This window comes from Rutidosis leptorrhynchoides, chromosome 4, assembly GCF_046630445.1.
Source record: "Rutidosis leptorrhynchoides isolate AG116_Rl617_1_P2 chromosome 4, CSIRO_AGI_Rlap_v1, whole genome shotgun sequence".
Lineage (NCBI taxonomy): Eukaryota > Viridiplantae > Streptophyta > Magnoliopsida > Asterales > Asteraceae > Rutidosis > Rutidosis leptorrhynchoides.
The window spans coordinates 588,751,811-588,765,509 of NC_092336.1; the positions used below are offsets into that span (position 1 = coordinate 588,751,811).

General features: G+C 34.1%; 1 protein-coding gene across 1 annotated transcript; it reads left to right on the forward strand.

Moving 5' to 3' along the window:
* The first annotated feature begins 7,435 nt into the window (after positions 1–7,435).
* LOC139842902 (glucan endo-1,3-beta-glucosidase 11-like) lies at positions 7,436–8,919 on the forward strand. Its single transcript, XM_071833000.1, has 2 exons — positions 7,436–7,496; positions 7,802–8,919. Exons 1-2 carry the CDS (start codon positions 7,436–7,438, stop codon positions 8,917–8,919), a joined length of 1,179 nt encoding a protein of 392 aa, XP_071689101.1.
* Positions 8,920–13,699: the final 4,780 nt, after the last annotated feature.

Below are 13,699 nucleotides of genomic sequence, written 5' to 3' on the forward strand. Positions count from 1 at the left end.
GTTATTATTTAGGCGGAAAAACGATCGACAAAAATAACATTCAAGATAATATTGTTCGTGAAGAATATGAACGTTTTTTTTCATGTTTTGTGAAGTAAAATTTAGCCCGATTTAGGGTTTAGGGTTTAGGGTTTAGGGTTTGGTGTTTTGGGTTTATTCCATAAACCCAAAACACCAAACCCTAAACCCTAAACCCTAAACCTTAAACCCTAAACTCTAAACCGTTCGTGTTAAAAACTCAATCTAAACCCTAAATCCTAAATTTCTAAACCCTAATATCTAAACCCTATAAACCCTAATATCTAAACCCTAATATCTAAACCCCAATAGCTAAAACCTCAAAATACGCTCGAAAAACACGATAATTGCTATATATTACTTCTTCGAGCGTTTTCCCGCCAAAATAAAAACATTTATCACAAAGTGTCTCTACTAAATGTTCATATTTTCATCTCATCTATAATGTTCGTGAACAAAGTTTTTTCAAAAAACGAATAAAAAAAAAGTTTTTGCTTCCCCCCGCTTCCCCCCGAATGGTTACTTCCCTCTTGATCCTACCACTATATATATATATATATATATATATATATATATATATATATATATATATATATATATATATATATATATATATATATATATATATATATATATATATATATATATATATATATATATATATATATAACAAAAATGTAATAATACAAACTATAGACTTTATTTTTTTTTTTTTAATTTTTTTTTTTTTAATTTTTTTTTTTTTTTGTGTCTGTATGTTTATGTTAGTTTCAGCTTGATATAGGCCCATGCTCCCTCTCAGTGCATGTGGTTCAAGCTCCTGTACCAAGCTCCTGTACCTGTATTCTCCTTCTAATTAATAAATTTCTTGGCTTTTCAAAAAAAAAAATAAATAAACAAACTGTTATAATTCAGTAGGCTTATAACTACCTTTAGTGGTTTGATTCTTGATGTTATAATTCAGTAGGCTTATAACTACCTTTAGTGATTTGATTCTTGATTAAGAATACTAATAATGAAGTGTAAGAACAAAGATGATAATGGAGAGAAAGAAAGAAACACTTTGTAAGTGTGAGAAATGGTGCAAGTTTAATGCTTGCATTCATGGCTATTTATAGCAAAAATATCACAAGTTTAGGTAATACCATAATATTACTTTTGTGTATCAATAATTGACTATCCATTTATATATATATATTTATATATTATAACACTCCCCCTTGGATAGCAATTTTGTTTGTTGAAGATCAACTGTAAGTTACTGCCTCGTTAAAAACCTTGCTAAAGAAAACCCAGTGGGAAAAACTTTAGCTAAGGGAAAAAGAGTGCAGCATGGAGTTGACTCCCCCTCAAGTAGACATCGCTTCGGTTGTTACATCTTTTGAACATGTCTCATGCCAATGTTATGAACGTGTGTTCTGAAAATAGCAGTTGGAAGTGCTTTCGTGAAAAGATCAGCAGAGTTTTTGCTGGATTGAACATATCTCATTTCAATCTCATTGTCCTTTATGAGATTTTGAGTGTATGAGAAGAATCTAGGAGGTATGTGTTTGGTTCGGTCACTTTTGATATACCCTTCTTTCATCTGTGCTATGCAAGCTGCATTATCTTCATAGATAATTGTTGGACTTTTATCGCGTTCTAGTCCACAAGAATCAGTAATGATTTGTGTCATTGATCTCAACCAAAAACATTCCCGAGTAGCTTCATGTAATGCAATCACTTCGGCATGATTTGATGATGTAGCAACAAGTGTTTGTTTTTGAGAACGCCATGATATTGCAGTACCTCCATTTAGGAATACATATCCAGTTTGAGATTTAGCTTTATGTGGATCAGATAAATAACCTGCATCAGCATAACCAACCAAATCTTGTTTTGATTCGTTAGAATAAAATAATCCTAAATCAGTAGTTCCTCGAAGGTATCGAAATATGTGTTTGATCCCATTCCAGTGTCTTTTGGTAGGAGCAGAGCTGAACCTTGCCAACAAATTAACTGCAAAAGAAATGTCAGGTCTTGTACAATTTGTAAGATACATAAGAGCTCCAATTGCACTAAGATATGGTACTTCTGGTCCAAGAATATCTTCATGATCTTCACATGGACGAAATGGATCAGTTTCAACATTGAGTGATCTAACAACCATAGGAGTACTTTTTTTTTTTTTTTTTTGTCCATATTGAAACGTTTCAAAATCTTTTCAGTATATGTTGTTTGATGTACAAGTAAACCATTAGGCATATGCTCAATTTGTAAACCAAGGCAATACTTGGTTTTTCCGAGATCTTTCATTTCAAATTCTTTCTTTAGAAGTTGAATGGCTTCATAGATCTCTTTATTTGTACCTATGATGTTAAGATCATCAACATAAACAGCTATGATCACATATCCGGATGTTGTTTTCTTAATGAAAACACAAGGGCAAGTAAGGTTATTTGTATACCCTTTGCTTATCAAGTAATCACTTAATCGGTTATACCACATACGTCCCGATTGTTTTAACCCATATAAAGATCTTTGTAATTTAATCGAATACATTTCTTTGGGTTTTGCATTTGATGCTTCTGGTACCTTAAATCCTTCAGGTATCTTCATATATATATCACTATCAAGTGATCCATATAGGTAAGCAGTCACAACATCCATGAGATGCATTTCTAAATTTTTAGAAACTGCCAGGCTGATTAAGTACCTAAAAGTAATTGCATCCATAACAGGGGAATAAGTTTCTTCATAATCAATTCCCGGTCTTTGAGAAAAACCTTGGGCTACAAGTCTAGCTTTATACCTTGTAACTTCATTTTTCTCATTTCTTTTTCGGACAAAAATCCATCTGTATCCTACAGGTTTCACATCTTTAGGAGTGAGAATGATGGATCCGAAAACTTTTCTTTTATTGAGTGATTCTAATTCAGCTCGTATTGCTTCTTTCCATTGAGCCCAATCATGTCTATTTTGACATTCAACCATAGATGTTGGTTCTGGATCATCATTATTATTCATGATGTCATATGCAACATTAAATGAAAATTTCTCATCAAGATTTTTCATTTCATTTCGGTTCCATAATATTTTTGAATATGCATAATTGATTGCAATTTCTGTATTGACATCATCAATCTCCTCTGCAGTAGGAGTACTGATTTGTGGTTCTTCTTGAACACTTTCTTTTACTTCATTATCAGCTGATTTTCTTTTTCGAGGATTTTTATCCTTTGAACCAATTGGTCTTCCACGTTTCTGACGTGGCAAAGATTCATGAGTGACGTTATTGCCAGCTTTTGGAATTTCAATTCGAGCTGGAGTATTTACTGCTGGTATATATGATTTTGTCACCGTTTTTGTATCTGTAAATGCATCAGGCAATTGATTTGCAAGTTCTTGTATATGCATTATCTTTTGAACTTCTGTCTCGCATTCTTTTGTGCGAGGATCAAGATACTTTAATTGAGGTTCACACCATGAAACATCATTTTCTTTATTTTTCATTTCTCCCCCTAATCTAGGGAACAATGTTTCATTAAAATGACAATCAGCAAAACGTGCTGTAAAAACGTCACCTGTCATAGGTTCAATATACCTTAATATTGAAGATGTTTCATATCCAACATATATTCCCAACCTCCTTTGAGGACCCATTTTTGTACGTTGTGGTGTCGCAATTGGAACATACACTGCACAACCAAATGTTCTAAGATGGGAAATATTTGGCTCTTGACCAAAAGCAAGTTGTAGGGGGGAATATTTATGACTTGCACTTGGTCTGATGCGAATCAATGCAGCAGCATGTAAAATTGCATGACCCCATATAGATACAGGGAGTTTTGTTCTCATTATCAATGGTCTAGCGATTAACTGTAAACGTTTAATCAATGACTCGGCTAAACCATTTTGTGTATGCACATGAGCAACAGAATGTTCAACAACAATTCCTATAGACATGCAATAGTCATTAAATGCTTGAGATGTAAATTCACCAGCATTATCAAGTCTCACCCTTTTAATGGTGTAATCAGGAAAATGAGCTCTCAATTTAATAATTTGGGCAAGAAATTTTGCAAATGCCACATTACGGCTTGATAACAGACAAACATGAGACCATCTGCTAGATGCGTCTATTAGAACCATGAAATATCTAAATGGTCCACATGGTGGATGAATTGGTCCACATATATCACCTTGAATTCTTTCAAGAAACATTGGTGATTCTTTCTCAACCTTAAGTGGTGAGGGTCTAGTTATCAATTTTCCAAGAGAGCAAGATGTACATGGAACCATTGTATCATGATGGATTTTTCTATCCTTTAGTGGATGTCCATGAGTACATTCAATAATCCTTTTCATCATTGTTGATCCTGGATGGCCTAATCTGTTATGCCATAAACTGAATACACCAGGATCAATATATTTTTCGTTAACTACCATATGTATTTCTGGTACATTTATATGTGTATAATGTAATCCAGAACTAAGTCTTGGCAGTTTTTCAACCACATGACTCTTGTCAGTGATACTTAAATATTTCTCATTTTCTGTTGTCACTGACTGATAATCATACCCGTTAAGGTATATGTCGGAGAAACTCAATAAATTTCTGCTTGACTTGGGAGAAAATAAGGCATCATTTATTAAAAATTTTGTACCATTTGGTAGTATGAAATTTGCATTTCCTATCCCTTTTATCAAGTTAGCAGGTCCTGATATTGTATGTATAGTTCCTTCCGTTGGTTTTAGATCAATAAAATATTTCTCGGATTTAAGTATAGTGTGTGTAGTTCCACTGTCTGCTATACAGAGATCTCCACCACTTGATTGATGTTGTATTCCAGCAAAATTCATATTGAACTTCATATATAAGAAATAAATAGTGAGTACATTAATATTACACAATATTTTAAACGCAAATAGATAGTACTGAAACATTTAGCAAACATAATGACAAAGACAGACGATATTAAATCGTTTATTTTTCGAAAGACACACAACTTAAACATTCAAGAAATCTTCATATAAATCAGATGGTTTCTCAGTGACTGTTGGATCGACGTTATCCACAAAGTTTACTTCCTTTTCTTTATCTTTCAGCGAATCCTGATACATCTTAACAAGATGTTTAGATGTTCGGCAAGTATTAGCCCAGTGGCCCATTCTACCACATCTGTAGCAAGATTCTTCAGAATTTTTAGAAGAATTTTCTTCAACATCTTGTTTAGTGGGCTTGTTTTGTGGTTGATATTTATATTTTCGTGGATTATTATTTCTTTGACCACCACGGCCACGACCACGACCACGTCCTCGCCCATTACCATTACCATAAGGATGGTTTCTACCATAGTTATGGCTTTTGGCATGATGATGGTGATGGTTATTATAACCACGACCTTGCCCGCGTCCTTGTCCCTGTTTATAATTATTTGCAGTATTTGCTTCAGGGATTGCAAGTGTACCAGTAGGACGGGATTGCTGATTTTTCATTAATAGCTCATCATTTTGCTCTGCAACTAAGAGATATGAATTAAGTTCAGGATATGTTTTGAACTTTAGCATTCTCAAATTTCTTTGCACTGTGATGTTTGCAGCATTCATTGTGGAGAAAGTTTTCTCCATCATGTCTGCATCACTTATTTCATGTCCACAGAATTTAAGTTGTGAACATGTATTATACAGAGCTGAGCTATATTCATTTACTTTCTTAAAGTCTTGGAACCTTAATGTTCTCCATTGTTCCATAGCAGCTGGAAGTAAAATTTCTCTTTGATTATTGAATCTGCTTTTGAGACCTTCCCATAAAACATGGGGATCTTCTACAGTCACATAATTATTTTGTAAGCATTCATCAATATGTTGATGAATAAAGCAACATGCCGTTGCTTGTTCTTTTTCAGAACAAGTGTTGTTTTCATTTATGGCTTCAAGAATGCCCATTGATTTAAGATGCATTTTTACTTTTATAACCCATGGCATGTAGTTGTTTCCAGTTGATTCTAAAGGAGTAAATTTAAGCTTTTCCAGATTCGACATTTTCTATTAAAACAAACAACATGATAAATTATAGTCACTTTATATTCATAAGTATATAAACATTAAACATAAATTTAATATAACATAAATGATAAGTAGGTGACAGTGTCGACCATATGTAAGCAATCATTAATAAATGTTATATAACATAAATATAAATATTAGTAAACATAAATGATAATTAGGCGACAGTGTCGGCCATATAAATGTTAGATAATTGAAATATAAATGTTAGTAACATAAATGATAATTAGACGACAGTGTCGACCATATATTATTCAGGTGGTATAACCGACCATATATCATTTAGGTGGCAGAGCCAACCATAATTAGTATTAAGATTATCGTGCTGATAACGTGTTATAATTCAGTAGGCTTATAACTACCTTTAGTGGTTTGATTCTTGATGTTATAATTCAGTAGGCTTATAACTACCTTTAGTGATTTGATTCTTGATTAAGAATACTAATAATGAAGTGTAAGAACAAAGATGATAATGGAGAGAAAGAAAGAAACACTTTGTAAGTGTGAGAAATGGTGCAAGTTTAATGCTTGCATTCATGGCTATTTATAGCAAAAATATCACAAGTTTAGGTAATACCATAATATTACTTTTGTGTATCAATAATTGACTATCCATTTATATATATATATTTATATATTATAACACAAACAAACTATAGACTATAGAAACTATCACGTAATTTTTTCTATATCTAATAGAAGACTTATTTAGGTGGCCTACTTTACGTGGGTTAACGAATTGAAAAGACGGATCCTTTTGATACAAAAGCCCAGCCCAAATTCACATAAATGGCCCAAACACCTCCAATTCAAGGCACGGCGGTTCTGGGTTTCCCGCCGGCAAAGCAACACCGTAGCTCCGCCTCGGTTTTCCATATGCGGATTATGCCAAACTTGGATTTATTTATCTAAGAAAGGTATATAAAAGCATACAAGAAAACAAATAATCTTTAGATATGGGAAAAGCATTCAAAAAGTTTGAATCTTTCATTTTATACCTAGGAATCATGATTATTTCTTACTTCTTTTTCATCTTAGCTTCATGATTACATCACTTACTCGAATTTATATTTTTATTTTAGTTTATCAGTTGATAATAATTTTATGACAAATGAAAAATGTATACTTAATGATTCTATACTCTGCCTGTTTATTAAAATAAGGATGTAACATTAACGGTTTGTAAACATGGTCTTCCCTAAACCTATAATCACCCTATAATTCATCTAAAGAATCTTTAATTGACAACTCTAATGGAATTCCTAAAGAACAAGCATCCCAAACAACAAGCCATTGTTCTTCAATTTTCTTACATATTTACATATCCTCATTACCCTTCATTACAACATTTTACTCCACTTTCAAAAACATGGATTTCTCTTTACCGTATCATCCGTTGTTTGTTTTACTACTAATCGCCTTTAACAATGGTAAGCTTGAGTCAGTAACATTTTGTGTGAATTATGTTTTATTCATGGATTCGCGGCATTCGCCTAGATAGAGCTGAACGGGTCAAGCCAACCCAGCCCATTGAAAAAAAATGATCTCTTTTAGTTTTAGTACAATATTAGCATAATTAATTTGTTTATAATATGAAGCCATTGCTTTTATGCACAAATGTCATCAACTTTTAGTTCCGAGTATAAATACTTGCCCTCTTATTAGTCTGAATAGGAAAAATCTTATTTGTTTACGCATTTTTAACGACTGGTTTTTGTCATTTTGTGTTTGACAGTTTTAATAGCTAGTGCATTCACGGGTACGTATGGAGTTAATTATGGAAGAATAGCCGATAATCTCCCCTCTCCCGAAAGCGTAGTAACTCTCATGAAGGCCGCAAAGATTAAAAACACGCGTATATATGATGCAAACCATGATGTTCTCAAGGCATTTAAAGGATCAGGAATTGAGATCATCATAGGACTCGGGAACGAGTTCTTGAAAGATATAAGTGTAAGTCAAGATCGTGCAATGGATTGGGTTAAACAAAATGTAGAACCTTTTGTACCCGGGACCCACATTAGTGGAATTGCGATTGGTAACGAGGTTTTAGGTGGTGCTGATCAAGAACTTTGGGAAGTCTTATTGCCAGCTGTGAAAAATGTCCATTCTGCCCTTGAAGCCCTTCATTTAGACGATGATGTTGAGGTTTCAAGCCCGCATTCGGCTGGTGTGTTTGCTAGTTCGTACCCTCCATCAGCAGGGGCGTTTAAGGAAACATTGATTCCATATATGAAACCACTTCTTGAATTCTTCTCGAAAATCAAATCGCCTTTTTATATAAACACGTATCCGTTTCTTGCTTACATAAGTGACCCAGAACACATTGATATAAATTACGCGCTATTTAAAAAGAATCCGGGGATTTTTGATGAGAAAACTAAATTACATTATGATAACATGTTTGAAGCACAAATAGATGCGGCGTATGCAGCTTTAGAAAAAGTCGGTTATGGAAAAATGGAGGTTATAGTGTCGGAAACGGGATGGGCTTCGCGTGGTGATCCAAATGAAGCGGGGGCTACGATTAGTAATGCACGAACTTATAACTTGAACTTACGAAAACGACTTCTTAAAAAGAAGGGTACACCTTACAAACCTAAAATGGTCGTTAAAGCGTACGTGTTTGCCATGTTTAATGAGAATTTGAAGCCCGGGCCGACTTCAGAGAGAAATTTCGGGCTTTTTAAAGCAGACGGTAGCATTTCGTATGATATTGGGTTCACAGGACTTGTACCCTCTTCAGCAACATCTGTTTTTTCTTTGAAGGTATACAAGAAAATTAAAATTACTAAATCGTTTCATGTTTTATATTTACTAATTTCTATTTTTTTTATTTTTTTTATTTTGTAGGGGTTTGGGTTGATACATGCATTAGGTGCTGCAGTTTTAGTATTGATGACGTAAGTATGGCTTCTGATGCCTTAATATCTAGTGTCCAAATTCTACAATCTAAAGGAACAAACATCATTATGATGTCAAATTTGCAGTTTATATATGTGTAGATAGTCATATATGTATAATTATATTTGATTCAGGAATTTATTTGTTGAGAATTGAGTAACATTCATAATTCATTATATAAACGGAGTATTATATAATAATAATAAAAATAATAAATATTATAATATAATATTACAGACTTCTTTCGATACAATTCCCCTGTAATCACCCACATATAATTTTTTGTGTGGTGGCAATTTTGACGCATGACCCTCTAAACGGGCGATGTGGGTATATTTTTTCCTTTGACCCGCCAAACACATTGAAAATACACAAAAGTACTCTCAAATGATGCCCCCCAGAAAGAGACAATAGATAAATCATGCAATTATACCAACAAAATTCTAAAAAATGGGTACAGGCAAGATTATGAATGGGATCAATACTGTATAGTTGCGTAATTAATTATTTAGAGCATATAACTATATCTATATCAATAGAAAAATATGGCGAATGAGCTGCAACATCCTTCACTTGCAGTATTATGCAATACTTTATACACAATATTTCACAGTATCTAATTAATTAACTACCCAAATCGATTACTAAACATAGTGAAAAGCATAGCGAATTATGATCAAGGTTGAAAGAGTTTGTCACCGCATTTGCATTTCCATGAAAGAAGATAATAACAATCTTCGTCACTACGAGAAGTTTGATATCGGTCCACCGTTTTATGTGATGGAGGAATAACCAAAGTGGCTCTACATGGATGACAATTCATGCACCTGTTTATGCACCCTGGTGGTCTTGATCCAAATTTTTTCTTACTTTGTTTATACCTAGATACCTCTTCATTAACTGCCAATAGTTACAATTTGTGCATCAGAATAAAAGATTTGTTCAAAGAAAAATTAATTATCAGTATTGTGCTTGGTTAGAGATGTTGAATCAGCATAAGTAAAAAATTTGAAATATCAAAAACAATACATAACATATCCATATGGGAATTACACAAAACAGAATTAACCATCATCATCATCATCATCATCATCATCATCATCATCATGTTGTGCCATAAACATTATAACAAGATTAGACTGAAATATAAAAAACTGTATTAGGATCTCAGTTATACTTAATTACTTGACAATTTTAATATCCTCTCATCAACTAAAAATATAACATGACATGAAGTTGATGGATATATAGTACCAAATTGGTATTCATATACATACACATGTGATTATTTTTGTAATCTTGAAGATGGTTTGTGTATGTTACCTGAAATGGAATGTGAATGTGTAAGAGCAAACAGAAGAAAGACAATGATAATCATCCTGAGGCAAAATGAGTAGGTTCTTGCAGGTGCCATGATTATTGTATGGTAATTATGTTAAAAACGTGAAAGATTTTATATTATATGATATGATAACACTTTAAATAAAAAAGTTTGTAGAAGATGATGATGGAGACTTGTAAGTAATTAATACGTATCTGTTTGTAATATTGAGTTGTAGATCAGTTGGTAGTGGCCTGACCCTCTTAGCGAGAGGTCAGGAGTTCAACTCCACTCCTAACCTGAAGTATCCAACCAGGTCGTATTTCGCTTAGTGTGGGGGCAGCGGGGAGGGGGGTTTTACGGGCCATGCCCTCGGATTGGTCCAGGTTTCCTCCAGGGCAGTAGTTGGGGGCGGGTAATGCAACTACAGGAGATGAACGGGTGGGTGGTTAAGTCCACTTAGGTGATCCCAAACTGATGTCCAAAAAAAATACGTATCTATTTGTATTTTCGAATCCGTTTATTTATATTATTGTTTTCTGGAAAAAAAAGAGAGAGGATATTTTTGAATACCATTTGGTGATTTGAAGGGCTTTTAAGCCAATAGGATTTAAATAACTAAAGTCATAACTTGAATTCTAAACCATTGTTCTTTCTTCCTACTTTTGGGAGAATGTTGCCCTGACTTAAATCTGACTAAATTTTCCTTTTTTATATCTTGAGCCACTGCTTCTGAATAACCAAGTAATGATGCACAAATCATTAAAGATTTAATCTATTTATTGAGATATCCAGTTATCGGTGTATATACATGCATACATGGTCAAACTATTGTTCAAAAGTCGCAGTTAATGCTCTCTACTAGTCTTTAATGGCGTAAGTCCCAAAGCATACAAATATACAGGGATGAAGCGAGCAATTTCATTCAATGGTATCACAAAACAAATTACATAACTTGTTTATCTATCCTTTGTTCATAATCAAGGGCAAAACTAGTGTTTACCCACCGGGTTCCATGACACTAATAGTTTGAATTTTTCTTACAAATTACTCGTCAAATTGTACAAGACACCACTAAATAAATTTTAGTATAGGACCCCATATATTTGTGGAATTTATAATTTTCTCGAGGTAAGTACCCTTCAAATATAATTAGCTTTGAAAAAAACTTCGGTAGATTCTGAGCTTTCATTCAAGATCTGCCACTGTTCATAATGCGTACTAGGAGAAATGATGTGTGCTATTAACTACATCGATCCATTCTTGTTGTTAGCCTTAGAATAAGATCATCTGTTTGTGATAGCATACCTGTAATGCCCTACGTATCATTAGTCAATAAATCGCATCAGAGTGAACTGTGACCCGGCAGATTCAAATACTTTTAACGAAGGCAGAAAAAAAAATCACCTAAGTATAGATTAGCCTAATTAGCAAGTAAGTTACTCCGTATGTAATTACGCTAAACTCACTTATATTACACAAAAAAATTTAAGTGACGGCGGCAGACCGTGGCCGCACTATGGTGGCTAATTGGCTACCACCAATAAAATTATGGGGAGTGATTCTTACACCACTAGAAATTATCCATACACCACTACGTAAGCTTTAGAAGTTGTACAATATATGTATAACTATATTGCATATTTAGTGGTATATAGATAATTTGATGATGTACGAATCATCACCCAAAAATATACTCCGTAATCAATTACATCTCATAACTTGGAGTATCATACAAAATCTTTCACAGCAAAATCCAATAATATACTCGTAACACATACATCCATTTTTTTTATCCACGCCGTTAATTTTTGCTTTATGTACAGCGAGTGATATACCCCTACCCCTACCCCTACGAACGTAAAAATAAAACTAATGGCAGTAATAACTACGTATTGTACAATTGATTAGACCATCGATGCGCAAATGTACGTTATAAAACACACGTACAATTTTCATATTGTAATGGGTTGTTTCTGTTCATATCATGTGTAAAACGTCATAAAATAGTAAAAATTGGTATACGGTAAGTCTTTCTGGTAAAGTTCGTGTCTGATTTAGTAAATGTGAGGAAGAGAATTGAGAAGAGGTACCAAGTGGGGTCCAGTGGTAACGGGTCAGGACTCAAACAAGTACACCTAATTTAACTTTTGAATTCTGTTCTGTGTTACTGAGATAGTGAGATTTTTGTTGTATGCTACTTCTGAATTTTGCTTTTGGCTATGATGGATTTGTAAGGGACCACTTTGGGCCAATGGCGTAATAGACTAATAGGTGTCACACCGAAAATCAGAAGGTCAGGGTTCAAGTCATGGCACCTACTGTCACAACCAATGAGCTATGGATAGGCAGCTGAATGAGTGTCACTTATCAACCTTTTGAAACCAAGAGGCACCACTATGGACTTTAATGTGTTGTTTTGTTTCTCCTGTGAAATTACAAGATCATGTTGCTGATCAGCTCCAACTAGAGTTGTCTTTGTAGTTAGATTTTTATATGTGAACACTTCAAGAAGCAAGATGGATCTAGACCATATCTAGTGGGTCTCAAAACAAAAATTTTGATTGGTATTGGGCTGTGGAGGATTCATACGAGGTGTTTGTCCAAGGGGTGTGGGGTTGATCGTATATAAGACATCAACAACTTTAGTAACCCAAAGTATGGATGTAAAAGTGGTTCATGAGACGCTCCACCCAATCCGACCCGCTTTAACCCGCACCGAAAGAGTTTCCCAATGTACTTTGACCTGTCATACACCCCGACTATTGTGCCGCCTCTAAGACTATTTGTAGTGGTTGGGGGCGTGAGTCGGGAGCGTGAGTCGGGGGCGTGAGTTGCTTTTTGTACCTGTTTGATGATTAGGACGTGTGAGTTGTTTTTGTGGAGTAGTGGTCGCAGGGTTTTTGGTGTGGGTTGGGAGTATTGTGATGATGTGTTAAAATCAGTGTTGTAAATCTCCCGAGATCTCCCCGAGATCTCCCCCGAGATCTCGTTTTTAGAAGGCAACCGAGATGAGATGTTCATCTCTCAAGATTTCTCGATCAACGGGGTCAAACTTAGTCAAAGTCATGATTTCTCGGATTTTCTTGCTAATTTGTAAGATTTTCTTGTAAAATTCGTAATTTCTAAGATTTTCTCGCTCACTTCTCGAATATTTTTATAAAATCTCGTAAAAACGTATATAAATATACATATATTTATGTTTTTATGTATATTTTTATTAAAAAAAAATTATAAAGTCTACGTCCGAGATCTCCCCATGATTATTCCGAGATGCCGAGGTCTCCCTAAAAAAGTCCAAACGAGATCTCCCCGAGATCCGAATTTTCCAACCTTGGTTAAAATATAATTGCGTTAAGTATTAAAAAGGTATAAATTTAAATTAATAAAAAATTACAAAAATTGCAA

Excerpts from the sequence above, each read along its gene's own strand:
- LOC139842902 (XM_071833000.1), top strand. The coding sequence starts at position 7,436 with ATGGATTTCTCTTTACCGTATCATCCGTTGTTTGTTTTACTACTAATC. Across the intron at positions 7,497-7,801 it reads ACTAATCGCCTTTAACAATG|TTTTAATAGCTAGTGCATTC; the intron begins GTAAGCTTGAGT and ends TGTGTTTGACAG.